Genomic DNA, 17,708 nt, shown 5'->3' with positions numbered 1-17,708 from the left:
TACTTCAAATACATTCCTTCCCAAAGAGTCATCCCTTTTTGCATTCACATGTGGCCTGTGTCATTGCTGCTGCGTTTCACTGGGCAGGGCCTAATGCAGTCCATACAGAACTAGGAGATTCAGTGCACCAATTTATGATGTGTGTTCCTTGGCTTGGCTACACCTATTCAGAGCTGGCCACTGTAGTTTTTTTTATTCTGAACAAATTTTTTTGAGGGAATACCTGAGGGATGAAGCAGCTACGTTAATTGCATTAATTGACATAGTGTGTCTTTGTTTGGCATAAGTAGGATAACTCTCTTTCTTGTTTAGTACATTGCTGGAAGTTGAAGTTTAAAAAAAAAAAAAAAGCTGTTTTGGGATACAATCACACAGGGACCACTTTATAAACATTCTTCACACCTAGGCCCAGCATTCTGTTCATTCTTTTGTCAAGAAGAAATAGTGAGGGAGAGTACAACATAAATAAAAGGCCGACCTGGCTTGCCTTGCCTAGGGAATGAAATGCTATAGCTGATTATTACAGCTAACTATGATGAGAGGACCACCAGGGTAGTGACAACTGATGTAGCTGCCTCCGGGGTGAGACAAAGGTTTACATATTACACAAGCAATTTAGATGTTTTCTAAACATGTTGCCAAGACAGTGGGAGTTGGCAGCTTCTTCCTTGTTTAGGTTTTCTTTTTTCCTCTTTTACTCTGCCCCTCTAGCCCCCACCCCCCACCCAAGCCTTGAAATTTGCATGGATTTTGTGTAAACCAGGGAAGAGCGAGGGGATGGGGAGCAAAAAGCATGGACCGAAGCACTTTGCACTTTTGTGCTCTCTATGAACTGTGAGTGAGCTAATAAATTCTTTCAGCCACTCAGCGTAGCATTCACGGATATCCCCCAAAGATTACACACACAAATCACTTCACAATGGAGGCCACCGGGAGGGCCTGGGCGTCACAGGGGCCCCCGACCCTGAGGACAAGCGCACATAACCAGGCTGCAAGAGAAGACTGGGCAAAGGCGGGGTAGTAGAGGAGGTGCAGTTCTACTCAGAGTCAAATGCTTTATAATAGTTGGTAATGGTATATTCAAGGAGGTTGGTGAAGGTGTGAAGTGAAACAGGCAAGGATAGAAAAAGAAAGAATGAGAGAATAGCAGGGGTGTGAAAGGGAATGTGATGGATAAATAAAAAAAGGGGATTAGAGAGTTGGGGGGGTGGGAGGAGAGATGGGTGTGTAGGGGTTGCATGTAGTGGTCTTGGTGATGATGAAGATGACCAAGGGGGGTGATTCCAGCCCCACACAGCCGAGCAGAAGCCGAGGAGGGACATAATTAACTCCTGAATCTTTTGTGTTTCTCATCTGACTGCAGGGTGGAGATGAAAGGGGCCTGCTAAGCCTGGCATTCCACCCCAATTACAAGAAGAATGGCAAGCTCTATGTCTCCTACACCACCAACCAAGAGCGCTGGGCCATTGGACCACACGACCACATTCTCCGTGTGGTGGAATACACCGTTTCAAGGTAATGGGAGAAGTGTGTGCTAAATCTACGTCGAACATTGGTTGCTAAGTGCCTGAAAGGACACCAAAACATCAACTTCTCCAAACTCCAGTTCAGAGGCAAACAGCATTTTACAATGTGGTCAGTCGTAAATGTATGTAATGAGGTGAGAGAAAATTCTCACCATCTGCAATTCAGTACATGCTTTTGATAATCTATTAATGAAGAGTGTAATTGTAATTTTAATGCTCTAAGAAAGAGAGAAAAAAATCTCTGAACACAGAATCCGGGATCTATATTATTGGTCATTCAAACCAACAACATTGATTAGACGTAATTCTACCATGTTAATCATGGAGAATTTTCTAAAGTTGCAATAGAGAAAAAAAGTCTTCTGGGGATTAAGAATGTAGGTCACACTGACTTTCATGGTTTTGCTGAATATGCAATGCCTGTTTATTTGCAAGACTCAACTTGATATCAGCTGTATTTTGTCTTTTGCTGTGTGGATATTTAACACTCCCTTGACAATGACCCATGATTAAGAGAACTATCTTTCCTCACATACATGTTTAAGTGTTACACTTTAATTTGCATAATCACAGTTGTATGTTTGACTTAATGACATAATCTTAATTACAGTCTTGGCATACAGTCTTGCTAACTGCATTGAATAGTCCTTAATTTGAGGGTCCAATAGCAAAATGACAGTTAAGGTATCTGATGGTAGTTTAGGAGAGTGCTTTTTTCTTTGGCAACTGCTTTTTAAAAATTGCAGAACTACTCAAAATAACACATCATGAGATATTTGTTGCTGATACTGTGAAGCCAAATCCTCACTTTGCACCAAGGAATTGTGCAACATTTTGAAACCTGTGTTACATCATCAGAGTTCCACCCACTGTCTTCGCTTTAATGGGCTACTGCAATACATGTAGACAAAATGTCTCCAGACAACCAGAGTTTTTAAACTCATTACATGTTGGATTTTTTTATATATGTCATGTCAGCATTTCCTGTTGACGCCATGGTATTACTTTACCCAGTGCTTTATCCAGGCAAGACACTCACTTATGCATTGGCCAATATATACAAACATTAATAAGATTTCTACAATGAATAAGAGAAAGCGCTGACATTTATGATATATATGTGTTTATCTTATGGAAGAACCATTTGCAAAACTATAAATGTGATACTATTTACTATGCACTGTACATGCAGTAATAGAGCTCATTTGGTTTCAGATCTGCAACAGTTACTTCGTCTGGTTACTACAGCAAAGAACCGTTAAATAAAGACATGCCTGTGCTCCGTACTGTACTAATGTGCACATGCCATCTTCAAATACTGATTTTACACACTGACATACTTATTTTTGAAAGTAATTAGAGACCATTTGTTTTTTTTTTATAAAATCATATCTTAATCTGTATATTTTAAACCATTACATTTCAAGACTCACTTGTAGACCAATTGTGGGTCACACAAACACCCCTTAGCAAGACCCTACTATGGTGAATAGCATTAAATATTTATAAGACTGTATGGCAACATCTATGTATAGAAATATTTCAGACATGTACGAATCACAAATTTTGAAACTTCATGACAGGAACCAAATGACAGTGAAGTTTTAATTTTTTCTCAGGAAAAACCCAAACCAAGTAGACACCAGGACAGTTCGGGTGCTTATAGAAGTAGCAGAGTTACACAGGAAGCACCTAGGAGGCCAACTGCTGTTTAGCCCTGATGGTCTTTTGCATATCATCCTGGGAGATGGCATGATCACCCTGGATGACATGGAGGAAATGGATGGACTCAGGTGAGATCACAAATCAGAGGTTTGTGTACAAATGATCAAGGGTTTAATTACTAGTTTTTACTCTTGTGAAGTAGGGCTGAGTGGTATACCGGTTTGTACCGAAAACTGGATTTTATGTTTGTGTTTATGTTTATGCTTTATGTTTGTTTCACCAGTTTAAATAGCCTAAACATGTCCAGAACACAGCGTGTTGATCAACAGTTTCACAGGGGACCATTTTCACTGAACATGCATTGAACAGAGCAGAAATAGTGGAGTTACTGAGCGTGGTGGACATAGATGTAAAGAGTAGATGCTGCTGACATCTTGGACCGGTTACCTGCTCCAGTCGGTGTAATATGTTTGGTAGGCGCAATGAACTGTCAGTGCACTTAATCAATCTGAACTCGCTGAATACTATATTGATTTTTATGTTTTTTTTTTTTTTTTTTTTGCTGTAAAGGTCATATGTAGCTATGAAACTAAAATCTGCAGCTCCCACACCATCAGGTAAAACCGACAAAGCTAAAGGACAGATGAACGGACAGCACTTTGTGGGGCCGTGCAAACCTGTAGGCTATTAATACTTGTGCACAATCAGGGCCGGAGTTTTCATTTTCAGTTCTGGAGTTTCACGCTTCAGATCGGCCAACTTTAGATCCCTGCACTGACCGTGTGCGCTCCTTAAACATCCATGGTGTGCACGAGAACAGATGTGTTACGTTCCCATGGTTACGTGCGCGACTGTAAAAAAAATAAATAAATAAAATAAAAAAATAAGCTGCCAGCAGAGGCGGCATACGTGATATATTTCAACCCAATGCCATGAAATAAATAAAAATAAACAAAAGTAAAAGTAAGTTGGCCCTTGCGGCCCAAACATCAGACCGGCCCACCGGGAATCGTCCTGGTCCTCCCGATTAGCCACTCCAGGCCTGTGCACAATGCTCAAAAGTCATGACCATGGATTGGAATAAGCTATTCTTAGCCAATGTGCAGTAAATCTTCTCTTAATTGGTGGAAAATGTGTTCAACACTGAATCATGCATGAAAAAAATACAGTGAAATACCGTGAAGCCGGAGTAAATGCGGTGATATAGAATTTTGGTCATACCGCCCAGCTCTATTGTGAAGGTGTTTTTTGTGTTTGAATCCAGTGACTTCACAGGGTCGGTACTTAGAGTAGATGTGGACACTGACTGCTGCACGTCACCATATTCCATACCACGGAAGAACCCCTACTTCAACAGCACCAACCAGCCCCCTGAAATATTTGCTCATGGATTACATGACCCAGGCAGGTAAGTGAAACATTTAATGAGAAACTTCAGCGACATCATAATTGAGAATTTACCAATGGGCAAAAATCCTAGAAAAACCATCCACCATACAAAGTTGAGCTCCTGCAACTGATCTAAATTTTTATCATGAGTCAAAAAAAAAATGTTGCTTTCATAGAAATTAGTTATTAGTTATTTTGTAAACTCTGGGAATTTTTGTGGCAACTTGCCTCTTGCCTCTTAGTTTCAAGGCATAATTTATTTTCCTCTTACGTTTTATCCTTGGTATTCTGTACTCTAGGTGTGCAGTGGATCGGCTTCAGACAGACAATGGGAGTCTCCTTATTCTATGTACAGATGCAAGTGGCAAAAACACATCATCAGGAAGAATACTGGAGATTACAAAAGGCAAAGATTATGGTATGTTATATTTTCCATGAAATTTCACAGAAATGTTTGTCAGATTTACATTTGTTAAGTTCAGAGGGAGTTTATTATCTTTAACATTAATGTAGCTCATGATAAAAACAACTTCAGTTTAACCTTTGCCTGAGTTTGTTGATGGCATTACGTCTTGAGAAAGAAATGAAAATCCATTAACCTCTTGGATAACCTTGCATATTTATTCTGCTGAAAATGACATCTGTTTTCACAAATGTCTTTCATTTTGTAAGAACATGCTGTTTTGGCAACAAGTTCAGAAAACACACCGGATTGAGTGCAGAGACAGTGAAGGTTAAATGTAAAATGATGTGATCTTGAAAGCTTCCCCCCTTGTGGAGTGCAGATTTGCCAAGGGAATGTGAGATGGTGTCCACCAGTATGATTTAAAGCTGTCAACAACAGTAACTGTCTAGATGATGTTTTAGGATTATTGAAAACTCAGCTGAGAGGGGCCTAGTTCTTCTCACATTAAGAAAATAATCAATAACAACACTACCTTGACAACTCTTAGGCTACATCTTTTTGCAAGAAAACAAATGACCACTGTGTGTTCTAAATTTCACAGGGCTGGTGATCTTCTAAACAATGAGTACTGTTTGGCAACCTAAATTTAGTTATTCAACGTTGATCTCTTTGCCCACTTAAATGCTGGTTCTTGTGTCAGACCACCTCTCACTCAGCTAGATCCCTGATGCTTGAATGACAAAGTTGTCCAAAATCCAAAGTGATTACAGTTACAGGAAATGAGCACACCAAATTTTGGATCGTAAATTTAAAGTCAGTCAGTAAATCTCCATTCATATTTCCCTTTGTCAAGACTCTGTCAAGTATACTACAAATAAAAAATGTATATCTCCTCCAATTTTGATAATACGCATGTAAGTCATAAGTGGGCTGCAATTGAAGAAGTCATCAATCCCACTGTCCACTTTACATTCATTCTTATACTAAGTCAGCACTCAGATAACAAGCAGCAACTAAATAAGACCTTTGCATCCTTGTTCTTTAGAAAATGAGCCTTCTATCTATGACCTGCAGTCCAGTGGAGGGTCCCCACCTGTAGGAGGCTTCATCTACAGGGGCTGCCAGTCAAGAAGATTGTATGGCAGTTATGTATTTGGAGATAAAAATGGGTGAGTAATAAAAAGGGCTGACTATTGGAACAGTACTGATGTATGATGCAACTGAACGTTACGTTGCTGTATCTTCATTTTCGTAGACCTTCATAGACTGCGTGTGCTCTTGAGCTGAGCCCTCAGCTTCATGTAGGGTGTACTGGTGCTTAAGTATAATTTATCATGAGTTATCAGAAATATCTAAGTTTTTCTGAGATCAACATGTCTCTTCCCTCTCTTCTCCCACTGAAAAATGTGTCTTTTGCACCGGTATGTGCCAAAGTAAACACCAAATTCTCTGCACGTGGGGTAAAATAAGTTTGTTTTCAATGTGTGGTGGTTTAATTCTGCACCTCGTTGCAATTTGGGGGCATATTGTTGTGGCTATGTGAGGGCTCCTGCATGATGTTTGTTTTGAAACCAAAACCCAAGGTCTTAAATAACACCATGTGGGACATGAAGATGGGTCAATGAACCATGTTATGAGATGTACAAGTTGTCCTTTTTTGCCGATCTCAACTGTGACTTAGCGAATCAGCTGCAAATAAAATTAATTGTATTTCTCAATTTAATAGATATACTTGCACTTTACAGTATCTCACAGTCTGCATGAGATATATTGGTAATGGCTGTAGTAACTGACCCACTGTTTGTGCTTTGTTTGCTTCAGTAACTTGAGGATCCTCCAGAAAGCTACATTGTCAACATCAGCAAGTGGCGAACAGTGGCAAGAAAAATCTTTGTGCTTGGGCTCAGCTGGATCCTGTGGCTCTATGCTCGTGGGACATATCTTGGGTTTTGGAGAAGATGAACTGGGTCAGTAGGGCATGGATTAGAAATCTTCAAATTTTCACAGATTTTCCTTTGCTTGCTTCTTCCTCCCTATGTCCAGACAAACAACAGCTTTGTGTGAAGTTTTACATCATGAAGGATTATTGACTCCATATGATGAATGTCAAAATGATGCGTCAGTTTTTTCTATATTTATCAGTGGTTTATATAGCTACATTATAGTGGGACATTTTCCAGTTGGTTATTTAAGAAGATGTGTATAACATTTTACTCTAACAGAGCATTTGAAAATGTAAGGAAATTGCAAAGAAACACGCAGCCAACAGGAAGTAACATCCATAACTACAGGGAAAGTGTAATACCGGTTTTATCAACCTGAATGTCAAATTCCCAATAGAATATTAAACAGTATACCTTCACTTATCAATTAATTGTCATTTCCGTAGCAAAGCAATGACCAACACATTATATTGGCCACCTGCAAGGCAGATATGTTACTGTTTACTGGGGTGTTGCAGTTGCAAGACAAAATAGGCTGAGCTGAGGTGAGTGGGTGAATACAATACAGATCATTTTACCAGCTGGACCCCCACCAGACACATTCAGAATTATTAAGTGTCAACTCTGGTGTTTCTGATTACAACAAACACGTAATGCGGATCACTCACATAGCCATCAGATATGTTTGATGTGTTTCGCCAGATTTTGGAGTTATTGGATGAGGTATTTAAAGATTCCTGCATAGCATTTGATCATGATTTGTAAGTGATTCAAGAATCAGGAGTGTGTCCCAAAGTATGGGCTTCACTGACATATGTTTACAATTTGTCCCCTTATGGAATTTTCTCATGGGTTTGTTCCTCATTAAATTATCCGCCCGGTTCCCAGTCATGAGTATCCAATTGTCCCGTTAAACTTTTTCTTAAAGTCCTTTGGCAAGTGCAGCACCACAGAAGCTTTACCTACATGCATTCTTCTCATCTTCTTGTATCTGGTGTCCTGTCTTTTTGTCATTCTTGCAAAAGAATTGGCCATGGTCATTGGAGTGTTATTTCATTCATTGTGTCCTCCAGGATTTCCTAAATCACTTTGGAAGTATTCAGTACATTATGTGGAGTGTTATGCAAATCATCCAAATTGAGTTTTTCCATATCACTCTTCCTCTTTTTCAGGCGAAGTCTACATACTGGCAAGCAGTAAAAGCTTGGTACAGTCTCATAGTGGGAAACTCTACAAGCTGGTGGATCCCAAAAGGTACAAATTTTTGTGGGGGTGGTTTGAATGTGTCATATTTAGTTATGCCCCCATCATATGTTTATGTAGAGGGGTATAGTTCTATGTGCACAATAACGTGATCTCTCGGTTTTTATCTAATGAGAACTAACTTCATGTTGGATTTATTTGATGATGAGCGTAAAATAATCCCATTTCAAAGTGTTGACCTTTTTTTTATTTAAGCATACAGCATTTCAAATTCTATTTAAGCACACACTGAAACTTATACACATGTTCATACATATAACATATCGCACACTTTATTCAATGATTTATCGGGGGGAAAAGAGTTCAGTTACTCTGCATGCAAAACAGGCATCAACTTTTCTTTGAATAGTGCAAGTCAGTCTGTTTCTGTGCAGGAGAAATGCTTAATTAATTGATGTCAAACACCTGGAATGTGCAGGGAGCATGCGCGTGAGTGAAACGTCATAATTCAAATGTGTGTGTATGTTTGTCACTATGTCATAATACTTACCATATGTATCACAGTATTAGAAATCATTCTGATAGTGATGGCTTTATAAACTGTTTGTGCAAAGCCAAATACATGTGAAAAACATTTGTCGCTCAAGACCAGAAATATGTAGACGGGGCATGAATTCATCCCACGATACAGAAGGGATGTATAATCTTTTCTGTCTGAAATATTATGCTGGCAGCGAAGAAATCACTGCAAACATAAGCAGACATAGTAATTCAAACCAATCACTTCTTAGGTTTCACCCCCCCTCCCCCATTATCAAGGCTATTGTGGAAAGTTTAGAGAGTTAGATCCGGCAGGTTTAGGGCTGCCTGCTCAGGTCAGTAAGTTGATCATGTCCAGTTGTGTACTCACTGAATGCATAGGAAAAGTCCCAATCAAATAATATTTCTTTCAGCTAGGTCAGATTTGATTAAGAGAGGCAGAAAACCTGGGAGAAGCAAACTGAGAGCAAATTTGCATGTATCAGAATCACAATAGAAATGTATCCGCAGCTGATTATTCCTGGGTGATGACAGTGCCACCCAGGCATTAGCGCAATTAATTACACCATAGATGTTTCAGTGGGCCCCTGGTGGCTTGCTCCATATTTATGTTTTCTGGCATGGCCAGTGGACGCATTTCTCCCAAAGAACAATTCTTTCCACCATCAACTGGGCTTGTTTAGTCTGTGCAGACCCTGTGGTGTTGGATTCTTGACTCCTAATACATTTTGGCTTTGTTATTAGGATCTTGTTACAGGGAGGATGGAGTGAGGGTGACAGGGGAAAGTAAATGGGGTAGCTAACGTGTCTGACCTCAGCGCGTTATCAAGTCTGGTGGTCCTTCCCTTTTTCCTCTTCCATACAGCAGGGACATCTGGACCCTAAAGCTCTCTCAGAAAGGGAGATTTAGAGTATGGTGGTTTTTGTGGTCCAGTACAGCATCTAGCACTGTGTTTTGATCAACTGTGTGTTTGGGAACACTGAGGGGGAAAAGAGGAACTGTTAGGGAAAGCGGTAAAGGCTTACAGGGAAACATCAGCCATAAAATCCCTCAGCAGTGTTTGTGTAAACATGTCCTGGCCAGATGACTTCATTTCTAGGTATTTGTTTGTCAGTTGGAGTACCCCTCCAATAATAAATAGGCCACCATGCATTTTGAAACATGCTGAATGCGTGTGGTGTGATCGTATGAGGGAGAGAGAGAGACAGGCAGAGAGCAAAATAGGGCTTGTTTGTGGTATGGCAGTGAGGTTTCAATATTTCCATTCACATTATCTCTATATGATGACCAAAGATGTTTTTAAAGGATCAGGATAGCGAGTAACTGGACCTTTAATTTTTCTCTTGTATTGATCCCAAATTTAAAGAATTGGCAAAGCATAATTAATAAAAGTACATTACTTTACATAAAATGTAAAAAGGGAAAAAAAGATCCAGATGTAGATAATGCAATGTCTAATTATACTAAATATATGGAAGGTTTCATGTCTTTTTGTTTTGTTTTTGCTCACTTAATTACATTTCTTACTTCCTCCATGCCATGAGCATTAAACAGGAATTGAACAAAGCAGTAGCCCTCAAAGTGAGTGAAACTTTGGCTTGATTGTGATTTTCTTTACTCATATACTATTCATTAGAAAGCTTGGCTGCTTTTCAGCCCCACTGAGTCTGCATTTAATAACATAATTATTTATACAGTGAGAGCATTATTTTTATGCCAAGAACAAATAATGCCAGAAAGATGCTTTTCTTTTTGAGAAAAGAAACATTCTAACAAACAACATAATGACATTATGATACAGGACAAGACAGGGATTTGTTTCAGTCACACTGTGTATATACAATACACCATGGGAACCATTTAATAAAGTTACATGTTTATCATATCATAATTCCAAAAGCCCTCCATCTCTGCATGGGCAGAATCTGCCATGCTCCTACAGTTAGTCCTTGGCAGTAGTTTGACTGCTACATATAGAGCCAGACCTCTTGCTGATTTCTGGTGTAAAATGCAGTTTGCCTGTTTGTCACAGCCCCTCTCCACAGAAAAGCTGTTTTACTACAGACTTTTCACACAATCAGGTTTTGTCAGCTGCAGGCTGGGCTGATTGAATTACAGTGAACAGAGACCTTACAAGGACATTGAACTTTATATAGGGTCCTGGGACCTTTTTTTATAAACTACATTAGCCATGGAAGTCACAAATCACTGGATGTGCAGGGGAAGGAGACTGCGGGTACTCGTTTGTGGATATATTTATCTGTATGTGTGCCTCCATGTTACTGTGTGGGTGGTGGGTACACACGAACATGCACATCTGTGAGCCTGTGTGAGCGTGCGCTGCGCTCCCAGCACGCTGCAGAAAAACGCCTTTTCTTTATTTTCCTATCCCTCCTAAATCTTCCTGCATCTCTGCTGTGGTCCTCCCCTTGACAAAGCTGCTTGCCAGTCCCACTGAATAGCCCTGGCTCCTACAATACACAGTAAATTTCTTGCACAATTAAAACAGGGAATGAAGCTACAAAAGACGCCCCCAAACAATGGAGTCAGATGACAAAACAGCAAAAGAGACCACACTGGGCCGTTTGATTAAGCCATTGTTAGTGCGCACAATGTACACCACTCCACAGCCCTTTTCTCACATATACCTCGTGTCAATCAAACAGGCCCTGTGAGCCAACAAGCAAAACACATACATACAAACATACACACAGAAAAACATAATAATCAAACCGATCAGGAAATTTGAGACAGAGCGTTCGCACTTACCTGATGGCACCAAACCTGAATGGATGACAATGTTAAGATAGTTAATGTTTAGTAAGGACTGAAGACAGGCTGAACAGAATGATGCACTTTACCCGCATCAGTTTTCCTGTTTCTCTCTCATCATTTCAGTCTTTCATGAAGCCATATGTTTAGCTCAATTTCCATCTCATTGTATTTATGATGCAATCTGGGATTTATTTATCTGATTTTTGTCACCATCGTCATCTCCCTCTATGTTGTAACTACCTCATGTGTGAGCACTGTCGCCTTTCTCCCACTCCCTTGCTCTCACACATACACCACCCCTCCCAAAGTTGATAAATTCCCACAGTGGCTGTTGACCCAGCTGCCTTTGTCAAGTGGCGCTACCAGCAGGTGCTGTTTTCACAGCCACCCTGGCAGTCGTACAAACTGTTTAGTAGCGCTGCTGACCCCTGCCTGCTATTAACAGTGTTAGCTACAGACCCCCAATCCTCCAGGGACTCTTACTCTTTCTCTCTCTCCCTCTTTTTCTGCTTGCTTCCCTCCTTCGCTCTTTTTTAACTACATGCAGCCTGCAACAACAAAAGCCCGTGTGGATGGAGTCTGGAGTTGGGTGCTGATGGGAGCATGGGAATCAACCCCCCCCTCCAAATTTAAAGCAACTTAAATGCGCGCGCGCGCGCACACACACACACACACACACACAGCCAAGTATTGTCGCTGCAATCAGTCAGTGTGTCTGTCACAGCATTTGCAAAACATTTTTCACACTGGAAAATAAACAATTACTTCAATAAATGCTTAAATAAATGATGTTATCACAAAAATCATTGTTGCCGTTATTTATCTACCAAGTAACTAAAAACTACAATCCATCTTTGTGTCAAACCTTTTCAGTAGATAAAACAAAAATAAAATTTACTGTACAAGTGAATGTCAGAACAGATGTGGCTCAGCTGAATAAAGAGAGCATCTAAAAGTGAAATCAAAGTCATCATAACCACCCAGATTGGTTATAGTATAGTTTTCAGTTATAATAGTTCCTTGGTTAGAAATTGCAATCTCCACCTGACCATTTTGGTTTCACCTGACCATTGAAGAGTAGTGATGGACAGTAGATATTCATCAATGGTTCTTCCGAGCATCTATATATTTATGTGTGTTGTGTGTGTGCGTGCGTGCACATAACCCCCACAAACACACACATATGTATGACAAACGTGTGTGGCCAGTAATCCACTCTTCACATTTGAACTTGAGTGTGCTCCGTCGGTATTATTTCCAGATTTGTAGAGCGTGATATGAAATAGTTGTTTCAGCCCATTTGCTGATGTGCGTGTCTGGATGTTTGTCTTAATATGGAACGTTCACAATATGTCTCTTTGGTGTTCAGACTTTACGCATATGGTGTGGAGATGTGTGTGTGTGTGTGTGTGTGTGTGTGTGTGTGTTTGTGCATGCCTGCATTTTCCAATTCATGTTTATATCTGTGGGAGTCTTGTGTTAACGTTATGCCTTGTTTTGCTCTTCAAGTGGGAAGAATTCAAGGAAAGCATGAGTCAAAATAATGAAAGTTCCACACTTTGCATGGGTATTGTCTGAGCTGGATAGTTTTATTCAGTAGTTTCATCCTTTGCATGCTAATAGCTGACAATATACATAATAGGAAAGCTGCCAATACACTGACAAATTGGAAAGAAAAAAAAATACAATTTGACTTTTTAGAGATTTAAAAACTTGCATCTACAATTATTTCAAAATTACTATCCACAAACATTGTGAATCCTTGCATATCATGCAAGATCATGATATGATCAAGATGTGTATTATTTGCAACAGCACACTTCTTGGCTTAATTGCACCAGGCAAAGTCACATAATAGTACAATTGTTACAAAATACCAAAGTATTTTAAGATATTGGCAACAGCCCCTCTGCATATGGATTTACCTTTACTTGTTTTTTTTTGTTTTTTATTCATTCATTCATTTGTTTATTTTGCTGTATATGTGTTATTTTTTAAATGTCCTGAATGAATGAGCTTATCTGATAGTTAATAACAGAAACAAGGAATACAAATGATAATCACTAAAAAAGAAAAAAAAGGTTGTAATAAGTACATGCATTCCAAAATAATGTTGTTTTTTTTTTATTTAGAAAAAGTAAATCAAAACTATTGCTTTGTTTTTGTTAAGTCATCTCACAACTTAACAGTCTCAACCATTTTGGTAATTAACACTTAGCAATTGAACATCTTTAACTACCCCCACCTCCACCTCCCAACTGAGATTCCACTCCCTCAATCTCTCCATTTCTTCCTCTGGCAGCTTCCTCTGGTCTCGCTGTATCTCACTCATGCCTCATGTCACCAGTGCTGTAAAGGCAATAAAAGCCCGAGTCAGAATCACAGCCGTGGTCTCCTCTCCTACGGCTGAAGTCATCATATTAATAATTTAACATTGATAATATTAAATTAATTCTTTGCCCAACATTGTCTAATTCATCTCCATGGCATGTAAGGCTTGAATCCATTGCATACTGACTTTCCTTCCTTTTTAACAACTGTTTCAGGCCTCATACCCCCAAGGAGTGCCAGCGTCAGGTGGAGCCTCCAGAGCTGCTGATGACAGCTTGTTCCAGACACTGTAAGAATGGACACTGTACTCCTACTGGCAAGTGCTGTTGTAGCCCCGGCTGGGAGGGACCTTTCTGTCGAGTTGGTGAGTACCTCTGCAACTGCTTCTTTCAGAGTAGTATCACCTGGACAAGCATGGATGAATTCTTACTAATGCTTACTAGGACTGCCCCAGATGTTCTTAGAACTCATCCAAAAGTATTCAACCTTTTGGGACTTGAATTTTGTTTCCTCCCATCTTCTGTTACTTTGTTTTTTGAATATCTCTGTTCTCCTTATCTTTCACTCTATGGCGTAGCCAAATGTGAACCAGCCTGTCGCAATGGAGGAGTCTGTATGGAGCCCAACAAGTGCCTGTGTAAGAGCGGTTACTCCGGAGCCCAGTGTGAGAAGAGTGAGCGGGGTATGCCCAACGACCAAGAGAAAGATGGTATACTGGACCACATCATTGATATGACCTCGTACCTCTTAGATCTCACCAGCTATATTGTATAGGGGTGTGCAGAGGGGGGCTGCTCCCCATCGTCATCCTCAAGTTGACACAAATCTACCTACCACCACCAGCAGACTTTAACAAGGTGTTCTTAATATGGCCTCTTAACCTCCCTCACATCCACACAAGCATGTACACATAAATACAAATACACACACAGGATCCCCATCAGACTGCTTTTCATCCACATCAGCATACTAAACTCTTAGTCTTTTCGCCGATAAGCTACTCACTCTTGAGCACCAGGCCTGGCATCCAAGCTGTGTTTACATTTCAGACAGTCCTGCAGACACCAGCAAGGTGACTGACAAGCATGGCCAAGTTACGGAAGTTCCACCAAGACATTTGCTCTCTGGAGCATCAAACGCCCACACATGGCTGACTCCACAGGAACAGAAACTCCACGGGAACAGTCCATTTCAACCCAAGACTTTGGATCTTTTCAGGGGCTATCTGTTGCCTTACTTTATACCCCCACCACAGAAAATGGAGTTCGAGGCATTGCAACGGAGACAGATGATTGTTCAGGAGTTCTCTAAAGATTCAAATTATGAGTGGCATGGCTCAAATATCCAATTTGTGCTCATAGTCCCTTGAGAACGCAGCAAAATAATTGCCGACATACAATACACAGACTTTGAAGGAACCTCATCTTCAGCTGTAAAAACCTGAGAAGTCTTGTGGGGCGCAGAGAGCCCACAGAGCTTTGTGCTAAACGATTTTAAAGGCACTAATAAAAGACGGATAAACCAAGTCGTCTCACTTTTGATGATGTATTTAGTTTGTGGGCACATTGTCATAAAAAGCTATCACGGTATACAGGATGTATACTTTGTTTTGCAACACTCTTTTGCTAGCAATGTACAGAATGGATTTTCAACAGAGGACTGTTACTAAACACAGAAATACGAACGACTGAGTGAGAACATTGTACTTTGTCAAAGCCAGTTTCATACAATCTGAACGGAGTTATTAGCTCCCATGCACTGTATTCATTTTTTTGTTTCATTCACTTTATTATTCAAAATGAATTTAAACATTTATTGAAAGCGCAATGAGAGTAGTTTAACATTGGCACACACACACACACACACACACACACACTAGCAAAGGTATGATTCAACAAACTCCTTTCGTTGTGTCACACACTGAAACTGAACCTGAACTTAAAACTACAAAGGGAAAAGATAGCGCAGTGATGTATATTTCCAATAGAGCTTACCTAAGTACTACTTAGCATTGCAAAGAAAAAAGAAAAAAAAAACTATAGCAGTACTATTGTTATCATAGAGGAGGGTTTATTTTTTTAAGCGTAATAATATATGGGAGAGAATGATGTTTATAGAAAGCAGTTTTACACTAAGCTCGTCAGTTCATGTTATTTCATGTTGTACTTTATATATATATATATATATATATATATATATATGCAGCTTTTTAAGAAGAATACATTTCTTTCTGTTTTGGTTTTTTATTCCAGTATAAAAGTAATGCATGTCTGTGCCTGCATAGAGTAATTCGGAATAGTTTTCCATCTAATTTTTCTTCCTGACATGGTTTCACTGCTACTGTCAGAAACGTGTCTCTGTTTTGAGATGATCAAAGTATCTCTTGGGTAACCAGGTCACTGTGGAGGCAGATGTTATCTGTGAGGAGCAGATCTGACATTAACCTGAGGACCCGTCTAGTGGACACAAGTTCGAAAAAATGTCAAAAATGAATGCTACACTTCAGCCAGCATTAGTAAAGAACAGTTAAACACAGACTGGGATTTTCTGGGCCCACAGTGTGTCCATACAGATGCCGCTCATATACAAGAGCATGCATGTTCCTCTGAAACAAATAATCTTCATAAGAACTCTACAATTGATATTTCGCTATTTCTAATTCCGTCTTAATAAGCCTTCAAAACAAAATCATCAGTTATTGTGTTAAACAGTCAAAAATGTTCTTTCTTTCAGACTTTTATGTTGTTAAAACAAGTATCATGGTTAATTGAAGTTGTTTGTCCAAAAAAAAAATGTATTTGTTGTTCATCTCCTGCTTTGCTTGTGTTTGCTGAAATAAATCAACTCTACCTGGTTTAAATGAGTCAAAATGGAATTCATGCTGTAAAATGGAAAGTTATCATGTTTTTAGCACTTAATGTGAAGTTGCATTGTAGCTGCTGAGACGGCGTGGTGTGAATAGAATAACCATTTTCATTATTTAAGTAGTTACACAAATAAAATAATTATTTAAGTTCTTTATGTTGTTTTTACCATTGTACTGTATGTGACTATTTTTTATTCCTGTATTGTAAATAAAACTAGGGATAACTTTGTTTCTCTTCAGAAATATCAATATGTCTATTAAAATTTATAGCATGAAATTCTCGTCTCTTTTGTTGGTACTTTGTTGCTTGGACAGTAATAGATGAGTTACCATTGAAGAGTAATAGAGCATATAAAATTGTATGCTCGAGAAAATGTTTTGCTTATTTACCTGAGCTGCTGTGAATTTATTCATTTATTCAGTTCATTGTACATGCACAAATAAAAGTATTTCCCCCACACATTATTCTTATGTTAGAAATTAACAAAAAAATCTCACCGCAAGGTCTTTCACTGTCTGCCAGGAGCTTTCAGTCCGCGGACTACATATAAAAGTAAACGCTGATTTCCAGATGCAGAAGAGCCTTAAACTGCATTCTGTCTAATGACCATGAGGCAACAGCTGCGCTGGTTTTAATAAGAGACGTGAATGTATAGATGTGTAGTCTGTTGGAGAATAACCCTCCCATTAGTTTGTGATGGGCTGAATATCAGGTTGTGATTGGATGAAAATGGGTGAAGCTTGAAGACTGCAGGAAATTGTGCTTATGACTTAGAAGGCAAATAGAGAGTCTTTGTGACTGAACTTGGCTTCATCAGATGGGTGCTGAAGCAGATGTTTAGGTTGGAGGTGGTGTTTCTTTATCCAGTCAGACATGTCAGAGAGGCAGACAGAGAAATCGGGGTTGTCAAGTGGAAAGAATGGGTAAAGCCGTGTGTCATCAACGTAGCAGTGATATGGGAAGCCATGCCAGTCAAAAACTGGACGGAGGGAAGGGGTTCTGCAAAGACGAAGGGTCCCAGAATTGATCCCTGGGACACTCCAGTAAGGAAAAGTGCCAATC

At 39.6% G+C, this 17,708-nt stretch overlaps 1 protein-coding gene across 1 annotated transcript in view; it reads left to right on the top strand.

Moving 5' to 3' along the window:
- hhip (hedgehog interacting protein) overlaps window positions 1–16,887 on the top strand; it is a 32,565-nt gene extending 15,678 nt beyond the window's left edge. The window contains exons 5-13 of the mRNA XM_029503082.1: window positions 1,364–1,515; window positions 3,146–3,319; window positions 4,456–4,599; window positions 4,880–4,998; window positions 6,032–6,155; window positions 6,808–6,953; window positions 8,102–8,183; window positions 13,995–14,143; window positions 14,357–16,887. Of these exons, the coding sequence (XP_029358942.1) occupies window positions 1,364–1,515; window positions 3,146–3,319; window positions 4,456–4,599; window positions 4,880–4,998; window positions 6,032–6,155; window positions 6,808–6,953; window positions 8,102–8,183; window positions 13,995–14,143; window positions 14,357–14,553 (1,287 nt within the window). The 3' untranslated portion in view covers window positions 14,554–16,887. The remainder of the gene's footprint in view (window positions 1–1,363; window positions 1,516–3,145; window positions 3,320–4,455; window positions 4,600–4,879; window positions 4,999–6,031; window positions 6,156–6,807; window positions 6,954–8,101; window positions 8,184–13,994; window positions 14,144–14,356) is intronic.
- Window positions 16,888–17,708: the final 821 nt, after the last annotated feature.

Source organism: Echeneis naucrates, chromosome 1, assembly GCF_900963305.1.
Source record: "Echeneis naucrates chromosome 1, fEcheNa1.1, whole genome shotgun sequence".
Lineage (NCBI taxonomy): Eukaryota > Metazoa > Chordata > Actinopteri > Carangiformes > Echeneidae > Echeneis > Echeneis naucrates.
The sequence above is the reverse complement of the archived record's forward strand: the minus strand, read 5'-3'. Positions and strand labels throughout refer to the sequence as shown.